General features: G+C 43.4%; 2 protein-coding genes and 1 pseudogene across 5 annotated transcripts in view; 2 read left to right on the forward strand and 1 right to left on the reverse strand.

Annotated features, from left to right (window-relative positions):
* RAF1 (Raf-1 proto-oncogene, serine/threonine kinase) overlaps positions 1-1064 on the forward strand; it is an 82091-nt gene extending 81027 nt beyond the window's left edge. For all 4 annotated transcript variants that reach the window (XM_027042673.2, XM_027042674.2, XM_027042675.2 and 1 more), the window contains one exon: positions 1-1064. In XM_027042673.2, the coding sequence (XP_026898474.1) occupies positions 1-144 (144 nt within the window). In that variant the 3' untranslated portion in view covers positions 145-1064.
* The window catches only part of MKRN2 (makorin ring finger protein 2), a 27886-nt gene continuing 4436 nt past the window's right edge, over positions 962-24411 (reverse strand). Inside the window, exons 2-8 of the mRNA XM_027042678.2 lie at positions 15049-15177; positions 13551-13732; positions 12102-12406; positions 10630-10844; positions 8484-8594; positions 2600-2744; positions 962-2427 (exon numbers count right to left, since the gene is read on the reverse strand). Coding sequence (XP_026898479.1) covers positions 2290-2427; positions 2600-2744; positions 8484-8594; positions 10630-10844; positions 12102-12406; positions 13551-13732; positions 15049-15177 — 1225 coding nt within the window. The 3' untranslated portion in view covers positions 962-2289. The remainder of the gene's footprint in view (positions 2428-2599; positions 2745-8483; positions 8595-10629; positions 10845-12101; positions 12407-13550; positions 13733-15048; positions 15178-24411) is intronic.
* On the forward strand, positions 14101-14221 carry LOC113594677 (uncharacterized; annotated as a pseudogene).

Below are 24411 nucleotides of genomic sequence, written 5' to 3' on the forward strand. Positions count from 1 at the left end.
ATCCTGTCTTCCATCGAGCTTCTCCAACACTCTCTGCCGAAAATCAACCGGAGTGCTTCTGAGCCATCCCTGCACCGGGCGGCCCACACTGAGGATATCAACGCCTGCACGTTGACCACATCCCCTAGACTGCCTGTCTTCTAGCTGACTTTGCACCTGCACTCAGGCCACCAGGGGAGGAAGGGAAGTCAGCAGGCACCACCTTTCTCCTCCCTTTTGATGGAGGCAGAGAGCTCATTTTCAGAGAAGCTGCTGCTAAGGACCTTCTAGACTACTCACAGGGCCTTAACTTCATGTTGCCTTCTTTTCTACCCTTTCTGGCCCTGGGAGAGGGAAGCCATTTGCAATGCTGGTTTGTCCTGCTCCCTCCCTGCATCTCTCCACCCCCCCCTCGCCCCCCCCACCCAAGCTCATGAGCCAAGCCTTCTCCAGATGCACCAGTGGCTACAGTTGGCAATACATGATCTGGGGCCCCAGCTATTGGCTAAATGAGTATTTTTAGGGCAAGAAAAAGCACTCAGAGGGGAAATGAAGGTAGCAGACAAACCAGCCCTGATGTGGACATGTGGATTTGGGGCATCAGCTCCTATGTGGAATGCTTGTCACGGAAGGACCGTTCTTCAGAGTTAGTGGTATGGCACCAAACAGGTAGTTTTGCACATAACGCACCAAACAGCCCAGGACTGTCGAGACGACGGCCGCCTGAAGGAACCTGCGTTGGTACTATGGAACTATGGACCTTGACTTCGGGGGCACTTCCTTTCCTTGGAGGTCTCCAGTGCATTGGGACGGTTTTCCGAAGAGGCGTTTGGCCTGCCCCTCCCAGTCTCCGCTCTCTCAGGGAGCAGTCTTCCATCATGCTGAATATGTCTTCCAGGAGCTGCCCCTATGGGGCGGGGCCACCGGGCCAGCCTTTCTCTTCAGTCACATCACGTGTATGCAAGGAAGCCAGGAATACAGGTTTTCTTGATGATTTGGGTTTTAATTTTGTTTTTATTGCGCCTGACAAAATACAGTTATCTGATGGTTCAATTATGTTATTTTAATAAAATAAATTAAATGTAGGTTTAATGGCTGTTTCTTCCTTTTAAATACTGAGCTTACAGCTTAAACTCTCCCATTTGTTCATCCCTCCTGGAGCAAGAACTCAAGCAGCAGGAAACAGGCCCAGAGCCTCTGCTGCGAAGGAATCTAATTCAGTCTTTGTGCTGTCACCCTTCACTAAAGAGTTAACTATAAAAAATGGAAAAAGCAAGCATTCTAAACTCAGGTAAGAGTAAACCTTTTTCTACCTACACTTTAATGCATTTTATAAAATATTTGGTATCTATACCTATTTATAAAAATAGATTAATTCAGGCCTGGGGTGAATTTGTTCTGATTCACAAAGTTATGTTCCTTCAATTAAAGTCACAACTGATGACAGAGGACTTGTTCTGTTCAGGACCACTGCTGGGTCAGAACCAGAAACTGCTGCGTGCCATTTCACTTCTTACTAAAAGTTCAAATCAAAGCCAGGCTTACAGAACACGTGGCTTTGAGCAGGGGCCACACGGAAGAGCATGTGTGTGTGTGTGTTGACTCTCAGTAAAACTACCCTTGGGGCATGAGCCTAAAGAGAGCCCCAGGAAAGCCCACCGGTGACAGCCGGGGACGTGTTTCCCTGGAGCACGTGGCCCCAACACCAACCAGAAACGAGGGGCCATACCTCTGCCCTACACTGCCTGCTACTTCAAGAGCCCCCTCCTTACAGGGAATTTATTGAACACACGGCAATGGGACTCCTCTGATTTGGGACACTGAAGAGCACAAGTTTTAGGCTAAGGTGTGTGGTGCCCACTTGTTGACTTATACAGAGCTTTTCAAGAAACAGTTTTGACTACACACTAAGTACACTAGGGAAATCGACTAGAGAGGAATCGTTTTATAAGGGTGAGGAATACTTGGTTAAGAAAAACGAATCTGCACGGTGACTGTTTCTAGGGAGCTAAAGCTCAAGGATAGGAGCCAGGTTGTTTTTAAAAGCAATCAATCAAAACTCCCATCTGGCTGGTCAGCTGGTCCCTCTGAGGAGCTTGAGATGCAACTAAAGAGATCAACTATAAAAGTAGCGATTCCATATACTTGTTGGGCTATTTTATATCCTTCACTCCTCCCACGGCTGTAATAATGGAGTGGATGAGACTAAGGTCAGGTGCAGCTCAGGCTGCAGTGAAGGAAGCTCCGCACGCCCTAGCTTGGGAAGGCTTGGCCGGCAGAGCCCAAGGTACAGGGGTAACTGGCTACTCCTTAGGCTTCTGACGACTCCACTCCAGACAGGTGCATGAAGAGGTCCCCAAGCTCTGTCATGTCAACGTCTTCAGTATTGGGGACATGCCGGCTTTCTCGGTTCTCAATGAAATCCCAGAGTCGCACTGAATTAAAGAACTGCAAAAAGAGCCAGCAAACATGCCTGGTGGTTATTAGTGGTAACGTGAAGGCCAGATGCTGTTTTTCTTTTGCTCACCCCGTTCCCTGGTACCAAAGCTATTAGGGAAAGCACCAGTACCCGGAAATGCCACCGTGTAAGTGTCCTTGACAGAGACGTCAAAGTCCTTACCCTCACAGTGCCCTCAGAACTGAGCTGCTTCCGAGGTTTCTCAGGCTCTGCCAGCCGCCCGTCAGGGTAAGCATGGCGGTAAAGGCATTTGCTTCCAAATGGGCAGGTCCCTTTGCCTTGCTCAAAGTATTTACAAGCTTTTTTCCTGAAAAACAGAAAGAAAAAGTCAACAGGATTGTGGGAGAGCCTGGGCCCCAGAAGAACCAAGGCTTTCCTCCGTCCCTGCCCACAATGCCAGAGCTAGATGAGCCTTACTTCATAGGTGGGGAAACTGAGGCTCCGTGAGGTTAGGATGCTGATTTCCAAGTTGGATAGTGTTGCCATTGTGACGTGGCCTCACACAGAATTGAACTTGCACGGGGGACTTCACTGTTTTGAGCTTGCAGTACTCAGGCATTCGGGGGAGGACAACCTGATGGCTGCTCTGAGCCGGTTGTCAGGGCTCCAAGGTTCTGAAGCTGGGCTACTTGCCTCAGCTCAAAGTCCCAATAGCAGCACCACCCAGGGAAATTTCCCTTCCTCCTAGCCAGCAATGATGTCAATGTGACCCCAGGAGCCTTGACTTAGGAGGCACAGGAAAAGCAGTGAATTTCAGCAGCTGCCCAAAGTTAGAGGTCTCACTCCAATTTTCCTTGGTCCCCACCCTCTAGATCTAAAGCAGGGCTTCTTAACTCTGTGTTATGTTAACTCTACGGACCCCTTCTCAGGAAAGTTTTTTAAATGGATAAAATGAAATACACAGGTCTAAAAAACACAGCAAAAAGTTCATCCCCTTTTCCCCCCCATCTTCAAATTCTACCCACAGATCCCTACATTAAGAACACCTGTTCCTCAGGAAAAACACAACCACCAGAAAATTCTTATTTCTTCTTGCTTACAGGAAATTTGGCTTATAATCAAATGATCCCATGGTGAAGAAGGGGTGAAGATGCCCAAAAAGGCAAGAGGGCATCTGGGAGTCCTGAGGAAGGGAAGAGAAAGCAAGATCACCACAGAAAGGGCAGGCTACTGCTACCAGGGGCAGGTGGGGTATGTGACAGTGGCTGATAACAAAGAAGGGAGACTCTTGACACCAGTGTCTGTCTTCTCAGACAAGAGGATGCCAGAGACTGGTGGTGAGGGTCTCTGAGACCTCAGAGCAGCACAGAGAAAGCCCCCTAACAAATGTCCAGTGAAGGACGGCATGCCGTGCTTGCCTGGGCACCTACTCCTACCAGGTGTGACCCCAGCACGGGCTGGGGAGGGGATCCAAGCAGAGGTACAGAGGTGCGGGCACAGTGAGTTCTCACCAATCTGCTGGACACTGGCTTTAATAAACTCAAGTTCAAAAAGTGATTCTCTAGTCCTGCCCCCCAATACTGTGCTTTTTTCTCCCCCAGCCTTACCTGGTCACCAAGGACAGTGCACTCTGACTGCCTCTTTGCTCTCAGCTCTCCCAACTGTTACGCCTCCAATCACTCCATCCTTTCTGCCCCCACACTACTAAAGCCCCTGGGGGTGCTGTCCTCTGCTACCCGCCATAGTCATTTCTTAATTGGCCTCGCTCCCACCAGGTTCCAGCCTCTTCACATTACCACCAAGGAGTGTGCCCAACAGTGTGTCGCTTGTTCTGCACCCCCCCAACCCCCCGAGATTCCACTCCAGCCTATCTGTCCCTGTAGGTCCTACCACATCCTTCTACACACCTCTCTCAATCCCAGGACCACTGCTACCCAGACACATTTGTATCATTCTGTACCCGTCAATCCACTCTGTCCTCCCCTCTCTACACACACATGGCTCAGGGTCCCCATGCTGCTTTCCCTGATGCTCCCAGGTGGATCCAAGTGCTTTCTCTGTTGTGACATGTGGCTTGGTACTCTCATTAAGAATTTGTCACCAAAAAACATGCAATAATATTGCCCTTCTGCAATTTTCATTGAAATTACTTTACTAATCTATGCTTGATGTCCTCCATTGGTGCTTAGCTTGAAGGTGCCTGGCCTGTAGTAGGTGCACATTAAATGTGTGTGGAACACATAAAAACACCACCATCAATAGAAACTAAGGCCAAGACCAACCCAAAGAGCAAGAACGTGAGAATTTCCCAACTCCAGCACAGCTGCTTTCTATAGTCCAGCCCCTCCACCTTTGCCACTCCTGCCCTCTGGTGGAGATATAACACATGGTGGGGGGGGCGGGGGCGCGGAAACTGGTAAACCAGGAAAATGACCAGCTTTTACTAAGTAAGTGACAGGCAATCTGAAGGAACCATTAAAAAAGGTGACATACGGCGCTCTTTAGTACAGCCAAGCACACTTCTACCAGACCTGACCCTCCTGCAAATAACTAGCAATACAAATTTTTTTTAAAGACCTGAAGGCAGCAGGAGGATCCTTCAAGAAATTAGGCACCGGGAAGAACAGAATGTCAAGACTCATTTTTTTTTTTTTTTAAGAAAAAACAGCTTTTAGGGGCGCCTGGGTGGCTCAGTCGGTTAAGCGTCCGACTTCAGCTCAGGTCACGATCTCGCGGTCTGTGAGTTCGAGCCCCGCATCCGGCTCTGGGCTGATGGCTCAGAGCATGGAGCCTGCTTCCGATTCTGTGTCTCCCTCTCTCTCTGCCCCTCCCCCGTTCATGCTCTGTCTCTCTCGGTCTCAAAAATAAATAAATGTTAAAAAAAAAAAAATTAAAAAAAGAAAAAAAAAGAAAAAACAGCTTTTAGCCTCAAGCATGCCAATGTTGGGTGTCTAAACCTTCAGGGTCAAATCCAGTTTCTTGGGCCTGAAGGACCAACAGAAAGAGAGGAAATCATCCACTGGAAGCAATCCCACACAGAAAAGTACACGAGAGGAAGCATGCCAATCCTATACGTTAATTCAGCACACATGGTTGGCCCACACATCAGTGCAACAGGCTCACAGCAACTTAACCAAGGATTAAAAAACAAACTTGGGGCACCTGGGTGGCTCAGTCAGTTAAGCGTCCGACTTCGGCTCAGGTCATGATCTCACAGTTTGTGAGTTCGAGCCCCGCGTCGGGCTCTGTGCTGACAGTTCACAGCCTGGAGCCTGTCTCAGACTCTGTGTCTCCCTTTATCTGTCCCTTCTGCTCACGCTGTCTCTCTCTCTCAAAAATAAACAAATATTAAAAGAAAAAATTAAAAACAAAACGAACTGAGATTAGAAATGTTGCTTAAGGGGCACCTGGGTTGGCTCAGTTAAGTGTCTGACTTCGACCCAGGTCATGATGTCACGGTTCGTGAGTTCGAGCCCCATGTTGGACTTTATGCTGACAGCTTGGAGCCTGCTTCGGATTCTGTGTCTCCCTCTCTCTCTACCCTTCCCCTGCTCGTACTCTGTTCTCTTTCTCAAAAATAAATAAATACTAAAAAAAAAAAATTGGAAAGAAATGAACAGACCCCAATGCTTATTAGGGTAATATCAAAAAGTCTATCACATGTAATTAAGAGTCCCAGGAGAAGAAGAAACAGGGCAGGGAAAAAATTTGATGGCCAAAATTTCCCTAAATTTGGTGGATGACGAAACCCTACATATTCAGAGAAAAATACATAGTACAATATGAAGAAAACCATTCCCAGGCAAAAGAGCAAACTGTTGAAAACCAAGATAAAGAGACAATCTTGAAAGCAACCCTAGAGAAATGACATAATGTGAATGACCACTGACTTCTCAGAAACTAGAGGCCAGAATATAATAGAACAATATTTGCAAAGTACAAAAAGAAAATAAACTGTTAACCCAGAACTGTATTAACTGCAAAAGGAGACAAAGATGGAAATAGGACCAATCAGGCCAATATTCAGTGAAAATATCCTTAATGAACAGAAATGCAATTTCAGCTAAAAAGAAAACTAAAAATTCATCACCAGCACATCAACAAACGTTAAAAGCAGTCCTTGAGGCTGAAGGTAAATTATACCAACTGGAAAGAATTATAAACCAAATCAAAGAGCACTGGAAATAGTAAATTATGAGTAAATATAAACTTTTTCTCTTAAAAAAAATGTGAGTTTTCAAATGCAAAAATCATATTACCTTGCTGGGTTCTAACATATGTAAATGTTATATTCATGCTTTATACAGTAAAGTTGCAGGATGCAAAATCTATAAAAAGTCATCTGCCTTTCTATATACTAAATGAACTATCAAAGTGAAATTAAGAAAACAACCCCATTTACAACTGCATCAAAAAGAATAAAATACCTAGGACTAAATTTAGCAGAGGAGGTGAAACAGACTTGTACACTTGAAAAACTATTAAGATAATGAAAGAAATCAAAGGCATAAATAAATGGGAAGTATCCCATGCTCATGGATTGGAAAAATGCCATTAAAATGTTTACACTGCCCAAAGCAATTTGCAGATTGAAAACAACCCCTATCAAAATTACAATGGCACTTTTCACAGAAATAGGACAAACAACCCCAAAATATGTATGGAACCACCAAAGACCCCCAATGGCCAAAGCAATCCTAAGAAAGAACAACATACCTGGAGACATATTTCCTGATTTCAAGCTGTACTACAAAGCTATAGTAATCCAAACAGTTTAGTACTAGCATAAAAACAGATACATAGTTCAGTGAAACAGAATAGAAGGCCCAGAAATAAGCCTATGCATATCTAGTCAATTAATTTACGACAAAGGAGCCAGAGATATTCAATGGGGAAAGGACAAGCTCTTCAATAAAACATGCCAGGGAAACTGGACCACTATCTTATACCATACACAACAGCTCAAAACTGACTGAAGACTTGAATGTAAGCCCCGAAACCATAAAAACTCCTAGAAGAAAACATAGGGGTAAGCTCCTTGACATTCACCATATTTAGCAAATGTTCTTTGTGGATTTGCCCACCCAAAACAAAAGCAACAAAAGCAAAAATAAACACGTGGGACTCCATGAAACTAAAAAGCTTCTGCACAGCAAAGGAAACCAAACAAAATGAAAAGGCAACCTACTGAATTGGAGAAAATATTACAAAGAACTCATATAAGAGCAAAAAAACAACCACCACATTCCATTTAAAAATGGGCAGAGGAACCGAATAGACGTTTTCCCCAAAGAAGACGTACAAATGTTCAAGACACATGGAAAGTTGCTCAACATTATTAATCATCAGGGAAATGCAAATCACAACCACAATAAGATATCACCTCATGCCTGTTAGAAGAGATATCTACACTTCCGTGTTTGCTATAACATTATTCACAACAGCCAAGATACAGAAACAACCCAAGTGTCTGTCAACAAATAGATAAAGAAGATGTGGAATATACATAAAATGGAATATTATTCAGCCACAACAAAGAAGGATATCCTGCCATTTGTGACAACACAGATGGAACTTGAGGGCATTATGCTAAGTGAAATCAACCAGACAAAGAAAAACAAATGCTGATATCACTTACATGTGAAATCTAAAACAAACCCAAACAAATGAAAACAGTCAAACTCACAGAGTAAAAAAGTGATTCCCAGGGACTAAAGGTTAGGGTAAATAAGGAAAGGTTGGTAAAACAGTACAAACTTTCAGCTATATGATGAATAAGTATCTTATGTAAAATATGGTGACTATAGTTGATAACACTGTAAAACTGAAATTTGCTAAGAGCAGAACGTGGATGTTTTCACCCAAAAATGAAGCAAAAAAAAAAAGGGGGTGATAGGTGTATTATAATTAACTGGATGGGAGTATCCTTTCATGATATGTGTGAACTCACCGTGACACTTTAAATCTTTTAAAATTTTATTTGTTAATTATATCTCAAAACTGAAAATCTAAAAATTACATTATTACCTGTGGGGTTCAAAGGTATGTAAATATAGTGCATTTGCCCGGCAGGCACAGGCATCATGCCTGAACTCAAAGTACTTACCCCATTCCCTGTTTGAAAGCTTCGATCAACTCATTCTTTTTATTCTGATCTTCTACCCAGTACACACTTGGGATTACAAACTCTGATATCACACGGCATTCTGGACAAGACCTGAAATTAGAATCAGATCAGTATGGGCCAGATGAATTACAAACCCTGTGCGCACTGCACCACCAAACCCCTTGCTCAAATGCATGGCCACTCCAGGTGTTTTCCTAACCCAAAATTCCAAAAAGTGCAATCAGAATCATCTAAGAACCTTATTTACTACATTTTTTTCAAGTTTATTTAAATTACAGTTAGTTAACATATAGTATAGTAATAGTTTCAGGTGTAGAACCTTATTTATTGTTAAAAACATATTCTTCTCAACAATAAAAAGACAACCCACTTTGAAATGCCCGGCTGGCTCAGTCAGTAGAGCATGTGACTCTTGATTTTGCAGTTGTGAGTTCAAGCCCCACCTTGGGTGTAGAGATTACTTAAAATAAAATCTTTACAAAAAACACACAAAAAACCCAATTTTAAAATGGGCAAAAGATCTGAGTAGGCATTTCTCCAAAATGGCTGAAAAGCACAGAAAAAGATGCTCAATATCATTAGTTATCAGGGAAATGCAAATCAGAACCATAATACATCACAGTTCATAGCCACGAGGATGGCTAATATCAGAAACAGAGGGGCACCTGGGGCGCTCAGTCAGTTAAGCTCAGACTCTTGATTTTGGCTCAGGTCATGATCTCATGGTTCATGAGTTCAAGCTCAGCACAGAGCCTGCTTAGGATTCCCAGTCTCCTCTCTGCCCCTTACCTGCTCGTGCTCCCTTTCTCAAAAATAGATACACTTAAGAAAATAAATAAATGAAATCAAGATACAACCAGTAACAAGTGTTGATGAGGTGGGGAGCAAGTGGAGTCCTCATCTGTGGTGTGGCCGCTGTGGAGAGCAGCCCGGCAGTTCCTCAATAAGCTGAACAGTTACCCTATGACCCAGCAATCCCACTTCTGGGTATCTACCCAAAAGAAATTAAAACATACGGCCACACAACAACTTGTGTGTGAATACTCATAGAGGCATTAGTTATTATAACCCAGAGAAAAACCATCCAAATGCCTGTCAACTGATGAACAAACAAAACGTGGACATCCACACAATGCAATGCTATTCGGCCGTGAAGAGGAATGAAGCGCCGGCACATGTAAAATGGGCGATCTCTGAAAACCTGCTGAGTGAAAGTGCTGCACAGAGAGAGGCCGCGTACCGGAGGCTCCATTTACAATCAATGTCCACAATAGGCAAATCCACAGGACAGAAGGAGCAGGGGGAAAATGGGCAGGGAATGCAGACACAGGTTTCTTTTGGGGATGATGAAAGTGTTCGAAAACTAGATTGAAGTGATGGTTGTACAACTGTGAAAATACTAAAAACCACTGAACCGCACACTTTTATTTCAATAAACCTGTTATTATTGTACCACACAAATGTGTGACTTGAGGCAAGTTACTTGACATCACTATACCCCAGTTTTCTTATCTGTAAGAGAATGATCATCACTGGGTCTGAGAGAATTATGACAAACGGTTGTGAAGAGTTTCTAACAGTACACAACACACTTTTCAATATGAGTAAGTTCTTCCCCCATCCCTCCGCAAAATTGAAAAATCCTATGTTGTTTTCTGTCAGTTAAATCTCAATAAAGCTGGGGGGAAGAAAAGGATCCTGTGTTGGCTCCACTGAGCACATCCTACATGTCAGACACTACGTGAAATGTGTTAGATATATTATTCCATTTAATCCTCCAACAACCCTATTTTACATATGAAAAAAAAGTTTGAGAAGGTGAACAGGTAATCAGCCTAAGGGCAAAGAGGAGTCAAATAGGCCAGTGCCATTAACACCTTCTCACACAGCCAATCCTTGCTGAGTGTCCCCAGACACCCTAAAGGCCAGCAGCAGGCGGCAGGAGTTGTGAGGTTGTGACCAGTGTTTTAAAGGAAAAGGCACTCGGGCTCAAGAAGGATACCTGACATGCCCAGGTCCCTGCAGTCAGGGGCTAGGATTCACATTAGTTACCTTCGCAGTGCAAGACAAGGGAGGGATGAAAAGTGGACAGAAGGCCCCAAATCGAACCGCTAGCTGAACTTACTTAATGATTGGGTTCTCAAACTGCTTGGCACACCTCCACTGCCGAATGCAGGACAGGCAGTATGTGTGATTGCAGTTGGAGAGAATCCCGAACCTCCTCTCAGAAGCAGACGCCTTCTCAAGGACCACTTCCATGCAGATACTGCACACTTTGTCCTGACTTGCTTGGAAGGCAAAGGCCTTTTCCATCTCGTGTTCGAATGTCGACATGCAGATCTGAAGTATGGAGAGAGAGGAGGGAAACTTCTTATTAGGTTCTGGGCTGCTGGGGAGCAGGCTGTGGCCACAATGCCATAGCCAAGATCAGCAAGGAATGCACACTCTGACAGCCACAGGCAGAGCCCAGGCGGCCCCTGCCTTGAGGACACAAAGCTCTCTCAGACAACAAAAAGACTTCAAACCAATGCCGGCCCAGCCCCTTGCTTTCCTAGCATGTCATGGTCACCCCCAGTTTAGAGCTGAGACCACAGAGGTCCCAAAAGATGAGAGGACCAGTGTGGGATCACAGAGTTCACAAAGCCTGGGGCCATGATCTCCTGGCTCTTCTGGGTGCTGTCTTTGCCCATTCTGAACCACACCAATTACCAGAAGTGCTGAATAATCCTTAACTTCAAACATCAGGCCGGTAGTCCACAATCAGAGGGAAGCAGCACTGCTTCTCAAGAGAACAAGTTTATTTAATGAATGTACTCATTCAGTGAGCAGATGCTGAATACCTCCGGTGTGATGCACTGTGTATCAAGTGTGAGAGCCAACGCAAAGAGTATGAAGACCTAGGCTCTGCCCTTGGGAGCTCGTGGTGGACACAGATGGGAGACTAACCAGTATGTATAGGACAAAGGCCAACTAACCTGGGTGCAGAGGAAAGCTCTAATTCTGTGCTCACCTGAACATCCCTGCGGAGACAATGGACAGTGGCAGACTCCCCCTCACACACCATGGCCTGCTCGTCCTCACAAGCTCTAACACTATAGCTGTGGGCTCCTCTCTATCTCTCTCACCCCATCTTTATTCCGAGCACAGAGCCTAGCGGAGGCAGCACCTCCATGAACACTGGGGACCTAATGACCTGAAAGGTTCCTTCCAGTACTTGGCTTCTTAAATTCTCTAGAACTCAGCCTGGCTGGATCTCAGCCACAAAGATATGTAAACCTAGGGAGGGTGAGGGTGTGTGTGTGTGTGTGTGTGTGTGTGTGTGTGTGTGTGTGCGTGCGCACACGAGAGAGAGAGAGAGAGAAAGAGAGAGACACATACATGTCTTCTGATGCCTCTACCCTTTTTCTTTATTCTAAATAATCAAAAATTGTCAAAATGACAACAGGAAAAAGGACTTGAAAATAGAGTATAAATATGCCAGGTACACACTGCAGGTATTATTGGCAGAAAGATGGCTTACAGGAATACCAACAATTTTGTCACTTAGCCCATTTCAAATTTCTTGAAATGAGCTCATGCAAAAGCTTGTGATTTTACCTTCTCATGAGCTTTCCTTTGCTCTGGGTCGAAGGGGTGCAGCACTCGTAACCTACAGATTTCACACACTTCCCCGTGCAGGTAGACACAAGCATCCCCAAATCGGCACTCCCCAGCAGCCGCGTAGGGGCACAGCTGCTGCTCACTGCTGTAGGAGCTGCTGGCTTCTAAGTCATCAAGGCCACTCCTGATGGCATCGAGGTAGGAATGCGGCTTCATCTCTGGGCCATTCTGGAGATCGCTGCAGCCTCCTGGATTACTCACCACACTTGGGCAAGTCTTTTCTTCAGCCATGCCAGAGAGATCTTAATACAAAACACACAGTACACACAAAAATGAAAACTGGCCCAAAATTTCTGGTAAGCACTTAGTCAAAACCTAACAAATTAAGTAACTCTGACCTTGGGAATTCTACTCTTTGGATCATACAGAAATAGGCCAAGAGGGAAAAAATAGAAGAAGTATAAAATGTTCTTGATGACATTCCTGCAACCATGATTTTTTAAGAAAGGAAAAAACATTAATTGGCAACACAGGAAAACAGCAAAACAGACCATGATATCTGTATACAGAGGAACACTCAAGTTGCGGTTTAAAGATGACAACTATGGAAATGTCAACCATGGACCCATTAACACTAAAAAACAATCATGAGAATTTTTTTTTTAACACCATAATAGAAGTCAAATGGAATTTAGAATGAAGTCGGTAGAACACAGTGCTTTCCTTTATGTTAGGAAAGTTACCTATCATTTTAAAGTGAACGAGAATCAAAATCTAGAGTGAGCCTCTGGGTCCTGAAGCCAGTGTTGACTCCCCTATGGCCCCCTCCTCACACCAGGAGCTGTACCCTCTGCCGCATGCGCTTCTAGCCTTTTTAGAGAGGACACATTCGATTAGTGCGATTACTTGTTTGCTTAGGATGGAGACTACCTAGCTAACGCAACACAATTCCAAGAGCTAGAAATCCCTTCACCTGCTGAGGACCAACCAATAAAAATAACTTGTATGGTTTGTAGCCTACTTCCTCCACAAACCCCATTATGCTATTCTATTACCAAAGCTGTAACCTAACATACCAAACAATGGCTGAGCACAAGAACTAAGACTATGAACTGACCTGGAAGCAAAACAGTGAAACATGCGCTTTATCAAAATATGTAGCTCTGAAAGCCTGGTGCTTCTCAGAACCACCCCATACAGACAGCAGTTAAAAACTGACAAAAGCTCACTCCACATGTCTTGTCAGGCCGAACTTGGCAATCAACCCAACCCGAGACCCACTGCATCAACTGAACGCTCTGCAGCCAAATGCAGCTGCTCTCAGGACAGTTCTGGGCTCCACCCTTGAACAGCTTGGAGGGGACCAGATTAGGAGCCCTCTGACAAGAGAGGGCCAGAAAGGAGCATGACGAACAACCGAGACTGCTTTTCACTCTGCTCACTCACTTCGGTCTCGAAGTACCAGTGTTCTCTTTTCACGTTTCCCAGGCTCATGTAAGTTAGTTTTCACAATAGATGCAGTGAGGTCAGAAGCAGGGTGAGGACTATGGAAACCCGGGGAGGACACGCCATGGGGCACAGTGCCCACAGCACCACCAGCTGCAGCAGAAGGTCTCGTGTGATCGTATCTAAACAAAACACACAGCAAACATATGAGGGACACACGACCTGCACATGGAACATCCTTTCTTCTCCTTTTGTGGAGGTGGAGAGTGAGACAATCATTTCCCATATTTTAAATGATAAAAGGCTTGGGGACCCTGGGTGGCTCAGTCAGTTAAGCATCTGACTCTTGATTTCGGCTCAGGTCATGATCTCACGGTTTATGAGATAGAGCCCTGTGTCGGACTCCATGCTCACAGCACGGAGCCTACTTGGGATTCTCCCTCTCCATTTCTCTCTGCCCCCCCACTGTTCACACTCTCTTTCTCTAAAAAATAAATAAATAAATCTAAAAAAAAATCCTTAAAGAAAAGTGAGAAAAAGCTTATCAATTAGCTTTGCGCAGTGGCAGTATTGCAGCCAATGAGGTTTATCTGACGTGCAATTATTGCTAATTGAAAAGTTTTCCCAAAAGCTTATCAATTAGTACAAAATGCCTGGCAATTCAGACTGAGCGGTACATTGCTATCTATCACCTACACTTAAGTGGCCTTGTGGGATGTGCGTGGGACAGACAAAATAACCCACACCACACACAGACATCCCCAAAAGTCCAGCCAGACGTTGAACTGAAATCTTCTGAGATCCAAGCCAGTGTTCTTCTGGCAGGTGTCCCCAAAATGTTAATGATGGCCAATGTAACAGCCGGGCGGGCCTTTCCTGGACTGTCTCTCTGGGGCACCTGCTGGGGGGCAGGGGCAACTTCCACCACCCTCCAGGCGGCACAGAAAAGATCAGCTCTTCACCATAAAAGCACTTGAACTGAGTTTTGGCATGTTTTTCTGTTTAGAATTCACAAAACTTGCCTACAGATGTCAGTGGAAAAAAGGCAGACTCTATATGCATATATATGTTCACTGCAGGGGTACTCATAGCAAAAAAAACAGGAAACCACTTAAATATCTAAGAGAGGAATAGTGAATCAGATGATGGTATGTTAGCACTATGAAACACAAAATTACATTTAGGAAATAAAGTAGCAGCTTAGGGAAAAACTTGGACATGTTAAGTGGGGAAAAAAGCAAGAGATACACACTGTGAGTGCGATTTTATAACTAGAGACCCATAAGAATAAGGCCTGAAAAGTGATTTTGAAAAATTACAATTATTTTCATGGCAATAAAATTGAGATTTCAAAATGATTTTGCCATACTTTTTGTTGTCATATTACTTTCAAATTAAATCTTTCCTCTCATCAATACCCACACTCCACGTGAGGAATCTGAATCCCTGACAGTAGTTAACTTGGGAGAAAAGCTGGGAGTAGCTGTGGAGCCCTTGCCTGCAACGAGTCCCATAGGCGCAGTAGCCCTTCTGATAGTACTTGCAGATGGTGGACGGCTTGCTGTTGGCCAAGTCATGTGAGAACAGGCACTGGTTTCCTTCCCGACACACACCATGCATAAAATACCTGAAGAGACAAGCAGAGGCATAAAACTTTTAGAAGCTTTCTAAAACTTTACTTTATAAGATCCCCATATTCTTAAGCCTAGCATATAAATGCTTATTATGCATATATTATGTATTAAGGCTCTATTAGGCACTGGAGATGTCCATATTTCCTGGATTCTAGGACAGTGATTTTGGACACACAACTAATTCAACGAGATTTCTGGAAGAAAAATGATCCCATAAATTTCTGTTTCCAGATAACCCTCTTGATTTGAGGTGTTGCATATGTAAATGTGAGCCTCAAAACTGAGAAAATGCTCTCTGAAAATCTGTTCTCTCTGTTCTCACAGGGTTTAAAGCGTATGGTTGTAATGGAATTGCAAGACCTGAGCCCAAGATCCAGCCCTGCCACCTATGAGCAAGCCACAAAACCAACTTCCTTATGCCTCACTACTTCCATCTAGAAAATGAAAATTACACTCCCTACTTTACTGGGTTGTGGCAAAGATCAAGTAACGGAGTGCAGCACCAAAAGAAATATATAAGATGTTCCACCGAGAGGTCTAATTCTGGTCCTGAAGAAGTAACTGGGAAGCATTCTAATTCTGTCCAGCCAGAGTAGAGACACCTGGCAAATGGTAGAGAGATCCCAAAGGGACATGCCTTGGTAATAAGGGTAAAGAGTCCTAAAGTAAAGAGTAATTTTAAAAAGTTTTTTTTTTTAATGTTTATTATTTATTTTTGAGAGAGAGAGAGGAAAGCACAGAATCTGAAGTAGGCTCCAGGCTCTGAGCTGTCAGCACAGAGCCCAACGCAGGGCTCGAACCCATGAACCATGAGATCATGAGCTGAGTCACCCAGGCGCCCCAAGAGTATTTTAGACCCACCCTAATAAAGCTTAAAAACAAGCTTCAAAAGGATCAAGCTGACAGCAAATAACTGTCAGACCAAAACCTACTTTAACAGTCTTTGAAGGAAGACCATAAAATCCAAATGCTCAAAAACACTCACAATGGCATCCAATAAAAAATTACTAGAGATGCCAAAAAGCAGACAAATGTGACCCATAACCAAGGAGAAAAATTAGTCAATAACAGGAATGACAGATGATGGAATCAGTAGACAAGGACTTTAAAAACAAAGATCATAAATATGTTCAATTATGCTGAGTATGAAAGAAATGGAAGATATAAAAAAGAACTAAGTGGAACTTCTGGAAGTGAAAACTACAATATCTGAAATGCAGATTACACTGCAAGAACTTACTGTAAATTAGAGAGTACAAAGGAACATTTCAGAAGACCTGAAGACACAGCAACAGCAACTATTCAAACTGAAACACAGAGAGGAAGAAAGAACAGATTTTTGCTTCTAGCTATGAAAGAGCCCTCCAATTAAAAACAAACAAATAGGGGCGCCTGGGTGGCTCAGTCGGTTGAGCGTCTGACTTCAGCTCGGGTCACTCGCGGTCCGTGGGTTCGTGTCCCGCGTCGGGCTCTGGGCTGATGGCTCAGAGCCTGGAGCCTGCTTCCGATTCTGTGTCTCCCTCTATCTCTGACCCTCCCCCGTTCATGCTCTGTCTCTCTCTGTCGCAAAAACAAACAAACAAACAAACAAAAAAACTAGAAAGCAGAACACAATATAGGAAACAACTGCTCTGAGACAGGAACAAAAGGCAACCCAAGACTGGTCCTTGAGAGAAGGGAAACGAGGTAAGCCCACATTCAGCCTGGCTTTCTGCTGAGAGGCACACTCTGGGCCTTGGTGCAAGGAGATGAACCCCAAGCAGAGCACAGCAGTCTTGCTGAGCTGAACAGACACAGACTGGAGTTCAAGGAGGCTGAGGGAATCTCTTTAAAGAACTTGTAAATAGTCACATACACATGGTCAATTGACTTTGGTAAACTTGTCTGAGTAACTCAATGGGGGAAAGAATGGTTTTTTCAACAAATAATGCTGGACCCAGTATCTACATGGAACAAAATGAAGTTGAAATATTATGTGTCTGCTGATGTGACCCAATATGGATTAAGTACACAGCATAGCCTGTGATACATTCTAGCCAAAAAAATTTAACTTGAATCCAACAAAACTCCAGATCTAACCCCCAGTTTATAGGAAATGCAGGGGACTGAGAACAAGCTAAAAGCCATCACGAGAAAGCAATCAGATAAATATAAAAGAAGAGGCGGTACGTGGGCCAGGTTTCTTTAACAAGTAAGTGTCATGGAAGGAGTAGAGGGAACCTGAGTTTGGAAAAACAGTTTGGTGGTTTTTTTAAAACTTAAATTTACCATATGACTCAGTAATTCTACTCTTGGGTGTTTACACAAGAAAAATAAAAACGTATGTTCACACAAATACTTGTACATGAATGTTCATATAAGCATCATTCATAACGGCCAGAAAGTGTAAACTTTTACAATTCCATCAACTGGTGAATGGATAAGCAAAATGTAATATATCCATACAATGGGAATTATTTGGCAATAAAGGAGTGAAGCACTGATGCATGCTATAACGTGGGTGAACCTCAAACACATTAGGGTAAGTGAAATAACCCGAACACAAACGACCACATGTTGTATGATCCTACTTATATGTAATGTCAAGAAGAGGGGCAGAGGGGCAGAGGTGCCTGCTGGCTCAGTTGGTAGAGCGTATGACTCTTGATGTTGGGGTCATGAGTTCAAGCCCCATTTTGGGCACAGAGCTGACATTTTAAAAAAAGATCGGGGGTGCAAATCCATAGGGACAAAAAGTAGACAAGTGGTTCCTCAGGCTGGGAGAAGGGGTAATGCAGAGTGACTGCAAATGGGCAGGAGGGGTAACTCTGGGGTGATGAAAATTTTCTAAAGTTTAATTGTGGTCTTATAAAACTCTAAATTTACTAAAAATCATTGACTTGTACACTTAAAATGGGTAAATTTTATGGTATGTAAATTATACTTCCATAAAGCTGTTAAGAAAAATTTAAAAAGGAGGGAGCTGTGCTAGGTTAGTAGACATTACATAAGGTACATAAGAACCCGATGCAATGTTTAGTCCAGGATTATATTCCAGTGTGAACAAACCAGATGTAAAAGACATGTTCGGAACAAATGGAGAAATCTGAGTATGCACTAAGATAAAATGAAAACTTACTGACATGGAAAGTTCAAGATTATTAACAAAAAAGCAGATTATAAAACAGCATTTATAGGGACGAGTGAGTGTCTCAGTAGGGTAAGCATCCGACTTTGGCTCAGGTTATGATCTCGCAGTGTGTGAGATTGAGCCTCGCATCAGGCTCTGTGCTGAGCATGAAGCCTGCTTGGGATTCTCTTTCCCTCCCTCTCTGCTCCTCCCACCACCCTCAAAATAAATAAATAGATTTTAGAAAACAATCCAGAAAGATATATAATAGCATATTTTTAAATGTTTACTTATTTTTGAGAGGGAGAGAGACAGAGTGTGAGCAGGGAAGGGGCAGAGAGAGAGGGAGACACAAAATCCGAAGCAGGTTCCAGGCTCTGAGCTGTTAGCATGGAGCCTGATGTGGGGTTTGAACTCATAAACTGTGAGATCACGACCTGAGCTGAAGTCGGAAGCTCAACCCACTGAGCCACCCAGGTGCTCCAATATATGATAACATATTAAGAGAGGCAATCTTTGTGGGTAAAGTATATTTACTTTCTTCTTTTTCCTGATCTGTATGTTCTAACATTTCTACCATGAACATATACTGCTTTTGTAGTAATATATGGTTATTTTAGTTTTAAAAACATACACATTGGCAAGGGTATGGTTAAAAAAAATATAAAATGCTCAGTACAGAACCTATCTCACAGTAGGTACCCCCAAAGTCCAGCTCTCATTAAAGTCCAGTAAAGAACAATGACAACTAAGCTGACGTTATAAAAGTGACCTGTGCCTTATCACAAAGCATGCAGAGTGCTGAGGAGACACATACCATGGGCTGAGAGAGGGCAACATCCCAGAGGAGGTCAGGTCCAAGCAGAATCTGCAAAGTGGTAGGGATGCCAGTGGGAGAGAGGAAAGAGAGAACAGCAAGAAAAATGCACAGAAGAGAGGCACTGTAGGGGGTTCAAACAGGCCTGCCGAGAGATGACGCTGGAGCATCATTTAACTGTGCTCCAACTTACCCTATGTCAGCTGAGACACTGATGAGTGCATCTCAAAACAAGAGATAACAAATGGTCAAGTCAACTTAGGAAATGGCACAATCTAGTCTTTCTTAGAGATTTACAACAGAGAGTAGCAGAGGAAAGGTTCTGAGAGTTCTGTCATAAAGAAAACTGTTTACAGGCATACTTTGCTTTATAGTGCTTTGCAGATACTGCATTTTACAAATTGAAGGTTTGTGGCAGTCCTGCTTCGAGCAAGTCTGTTGGTGCCATTTTCCAATAGCATTTACTCACATCTGTCTGTGTCACATTTTGGTAATTCTTGTAAGACGTTAAACTTTTTCATTATTATTATATGTTACGGTGATCTGTGACCAGTCACCTTTGATGGTGCTATTGTAATTGTTTTGAGGTACCATGAACCATGTCTATATGAGATGGCAAATTTAATCAATTAATGTGTGTGTTCTGACTGCTCCACCAACAGGCCGTTCCCCATCTCTCTCTCCTTCCTTTGGGTGGCTCCCCGTTTCCTGACACACAGTATTGAAATCAAGCCGATTAATAACCCTACAGTGGCCTCTAAGTGTTCAAGTGAAATGAAGAGTCCTAAGTTTCCCACTTTACCCTAAAAGCTAGGAATGATTCAGCTTACTGAGGAAGGCATGTCAAAAACTGAGAAAAACCAAAAGCTAGGCCACTTGCACCAAACATTTAGCCAAGTTGTGAATACAAAGGAAAAGTTCTTGTAGAAAATTAAAAGTGCTACTCCAGTGAACACACAAATGATAAGAAAGCCAAACAGCCTGAGCACTGATATGGAGAAAGTTTTAGGATGGAGAGAAGATAACACCAGCCAAAGCCTAATTGACAGCAAGGCCCTAACTCTCTTCAATTCTGTGAAGGCTGAGAGAGGTGAGAAAGCTGCTGAAGAAAAGTCTGAAGCTGGGCACCTGGGTAGCTCAAGTTAAGTGTCTGACTCTTGGAATTGGCTCAGGTTGTGATCCTGCAGTCATGAGACTGAGCCTCACATGGGGCTCTGCGCTAAGTGTGGAGCCTGCTTGGGATTCTCTCTCTCTCTCTCTCTCTCTCTCTCTCTCTCTCTCTCTGCCCCTCCCTAGCTTGTGTGCATGCTCTCTCTCAAAATAAATAAACATAGATAGATAGATAGAAAGAAAGAAAGAAAGAAAGAAAGAAAGAAAGAAAGAAAGAAAGAAAGAGGGAGGGAGGGAGGGAGGGAGGGAGGGAGGGAGGGAGGGAGGGAGGGAGAAAGAAAGAAAAGTCTGAAGCTAGCAGAGGTTGGTTCATGAGGTTAAAGGAAAGAAGCTGTCTCCATTGCATAAGAGTGTAAGGTAAAGCAGCAAGTGTTGATGTAGAAGCTGCAGCACATTATCCAGAAGATCTAGATGAGATCATTAACAAAGGTGGCTACACTAAACAACAGATTTTCAATAAAAACAAAACAGCTTTCTATTGGAAGAAGATGCCATCTAGGACTTTCTTAGCTAGAGAGAAGTCAATGCCTGGCTTCAAAGCTTCAAAGGACAGGCCGACTCTCTTGTTAGGAGCTAATGCAGTTGGTGACTTGAGGTTGAAGCCAGTGCTCATGTACCATTATGAAAATCCCAGGGCCCTTTAGAATTACGCTACATCTATTCTGCCTGTGATCTATGAATGAACAACAAAGACTGGATGACAGCACAACTGTTTACAGTGTGGTTTACGGAATATTTTAAGTCTACTATTGAGACCTACTGCTCAGAAAAAAGGTTCCTTTCAAAACATTACTGCTCATTGACAACGCACTTGGTCACCCAAGAGCTCTGCTGGAGATGTACGAAATTAATTATTATTTTCATGTCTGCTACCACAACATCCATTCTGCAGCCCAAGGATCAGGAAGTGATTTCAACTTTCAAGTCTTACTATTTAAGAAATACATTGTGTAAGGCTATAGCTGCCATAGACAGTGATTCCGCTAATGGTCTGGGCAAAGTAAATTAAAAACCTGGTTCCAGAAAGGCTTCCCCTTCTAGATTCCATTAACATTTGTGATTCATGGGAAGAAGTCAAAATATCACCATTAATAGGAGTTTGGAAGAAACTGATTCTAACTCTCATGGATGACATTGAGGGTTCAAGACATCAGGGGAAGAAGTTAACTACAGATGTGGTGGAAATATCAAGAGAACTAGAATTAGAAGTGGAGCCTGAAGGGGTGCCAGGGTGGCTCAGTTAAGCATCTGACTTCCATTCAGGCCATGACCTCACAGTTCGTGAGTCTGAGCCCCACGTCAGTTCTCCACTCTCAGCACAGAGCCCACTTCAGATCCTGTCTGTCTGTCTGTCTCTCTCAAAAATAAGCAGTTTTAAAGTTAAAGAGAGAGAGAGAGAGAGAGAGAGAGAGAGAGAGAGAGAGAGAGAGAGGGGAACCTGGATGGGTCCGTGGGTTAAGCACTGGATTTCAGCTCAGGTCATGATCTCTCAGTTCGAAGGTTAGAGCCCTGTACCGGACTCTGTGCTGACATCTCAGAGCCTGGAGCCTGCTTTAGATTCTGTGTCTCCCTCTCTCTCTGCCCGTCCCCTGCTCCTGCTCTGTCTCTTTCTCAAGAATAAATAAACATTAAAAAAAAAACCAAACAAACAGAGCCTGAAGATGGGACTGAATTGCTGCAATCTCATGATAAAACTTAAAACAGACGAGGAGTTGCTTCCTATGGATGAGCAAAGAAGGTGATTTTGGGAGACCTATTCCTGGTGAAGATGCTGTGAAGATTGGTGAAATGACAACAAAGGATTTAGAATACTACATAAACTTGGTTGATAAAACAGTGGCAGAGTTTGAAAGGATAGACTCCCAATTTATTTATTTATTTATACATTTTATTTATGTTTGAGAGAGAGAGAGAGAGAGAGAGAGAGAGAGCGCGCGCACAAGAGGGGGAGGGGCAGAGAGAGAGGGAGACACAGAATCCGAAGCAGGCTCCAGGCTCAGAGCCCGATGCGGGGCTCGAACTCACAAACCATGAGATCAGGACCTGAGCTGAAGTCTGACGCTTAACTGACTGAGCCACCAAGGTGCCCCTGGACTCCCAATTTTTAATGAAGTGCTGCTATGGGTAAAATGCTATCACACAGCATCACATGCTGCAGAGAAATGGTTTATAAAAAGAGAGTCAATGGGGCAAATTTCATTTTTGTCTTTTTTTCCCCCTTAAGTTCACTTATTTATTTTTGAGGGAAAGAGAGCGAGCAAGTGAGGGGGGGCAAAGAGAGGGGGAGAAAGAGAGAATCCCAAGCAGATTCCATGCTATCAGTGCAGAGCCTGATGTGGGGCTTGAACTCATGACCTGAGTGAGATCAAGAGGTCAGATGCTTAAACAACTGAGCCACTTAGGCACTCCTAAAAGTATTTTTAAATGAAGGTATGGTGTTTTAGACATAACGCTATTGCACATTTTATAGACTACAGGATAAACGTAACTTTTACATGCACTCGAAAACCCAAAAAATTCACTTGATTCACTTGATTCCAAAATTTGCTTTACTGCGGTGGCCTGGAACCGAACATGCACTATTTCTGGGGCATGCTTGTACAGTTATCATACACACCTTTTCCCAGGCCTCTTTCAGAAAAAGCCACTTGAGCTGCAAGATGGAAGACAGATCTGAAGAGGACGGAAAGTGCAGGGGAAGAGCCTGTTAGGAGGCTGCTTTGTAAAGGAGCTTTATCTGTGAACCCATGTTTTAACTTATTTAAAAAGACATTTTATGGAGAATTCCAAACACATATGAAACATATATACAAAAGTAAACCAAATGGCAGAATGAACTCTCAAGATGTCCCAGCACCAGCTTCCACATTATCAACTCACAACCTTCTGGTTTTACCCATTTCCTCCTTCTTCTATATGATTTTCACGATTTATCTTTTTTAGAGAGGGCTAATAACTCAGATGCCTCTTGAATAAAGACTTTTGGGCAAGGAAGGCCCTCCCTCCCTCTGAAAGAGTATATTATGAGAAATACATGAAATGTGAAAAAATACCAAAGATCTACTGAACACTACTATCAATACTAGCAAGTTCACTTCAATAGCTCAGTTAACCCCAGCAATACTGTAGTACCACTACACCCACGATGCAAGTAGGGAAGCTGAGGCTCAGAGACCAGTGAAGACTTACAGAAGGTCAAATTGCTAGGAGGGGGTCCCCAGCTCCAATTTTCCCAGATACCCTGACCTTTTCCAACCAAAACTGACTTCCCTGTCACTCTGCCTTTACCCATGCTGTGGCCCCTGTCAAAAACACTGTAGCCCACCTTTTGCACTGAATTGTTTCCAGCGGCCTTCCTTCGTGGACCAGCTTGAACTCATGACCGCAACATCAAGAGTCATATGCTCTACCAACTGAGCCAGCAGGCACCTCTGCCCCTCTTCTTGACATTACATATAAGTAGCATCATACAACATGTGGTCGTTTGTGTTCGGGCTATTTCACTTACCCTAATGTGTGTATAAAAGTTAAAAAAAAAATCAGCACCAAGAGCCAACTCTGAATGACAAAGAAAGACAGATTACTATCATGATTAGTAAACTCATAAATACTGGATGAGAACAGGTTCAAAGTGGCTATATAAACAGGTCCACAAAAAATAAGATCTAATAAATACTTCTGTAATAGTTTCCTTTGGAGACACTAAAGATTTCAAAAAAAAAAAAAAAAAGGAAAGAAAGAAAAAGAAACAGAAACAGAAAAGGTGAGTAGGAGATTACCAGAGGTTCTCTACCAAATACTATTTGTTAACCAGGCATACAAGAGGACAGGTTCTTCGTGGTCCTACAAGGGTGCCTTTTATAATTCTACCACCTCCCGTAAGTCTTCTTCAGACAATCTGCCTTCCAAACTCTGCTCATTCACTCTCTTCCCCATTAGGAAAACAAATACTTAACCATCAACTAGAGCTTCTAATTAGTCACTTATAAGCTGGTGACTTCATGCAAGACATTTCACTTCTGTAAGTGACTAAGCTGAGATTTAAACAGCTTCAAAAATAACTTCTAGACCACCATCAGTGCAGTGCCTTCAAGGGGAGCATGAAATAAGGGTTATGTAAGAAATGAAGCC

The sequence above is a fragment of the Acinonyx jubatus genome, chromosome A2 (genome assembly GCF_027475565.1).
Source record: "Acinonyx jubatus isolate Ajub_Pintada_27869175 chromosome A2, VMU_Ajub_asm_v1.0, whole genome shotgun sequence".
NCBI lineage: Eukaryota > Metazoa > Chordata > Mammalia > Carnivora > Felidae > Acinonyx > Acinonyx jubatus.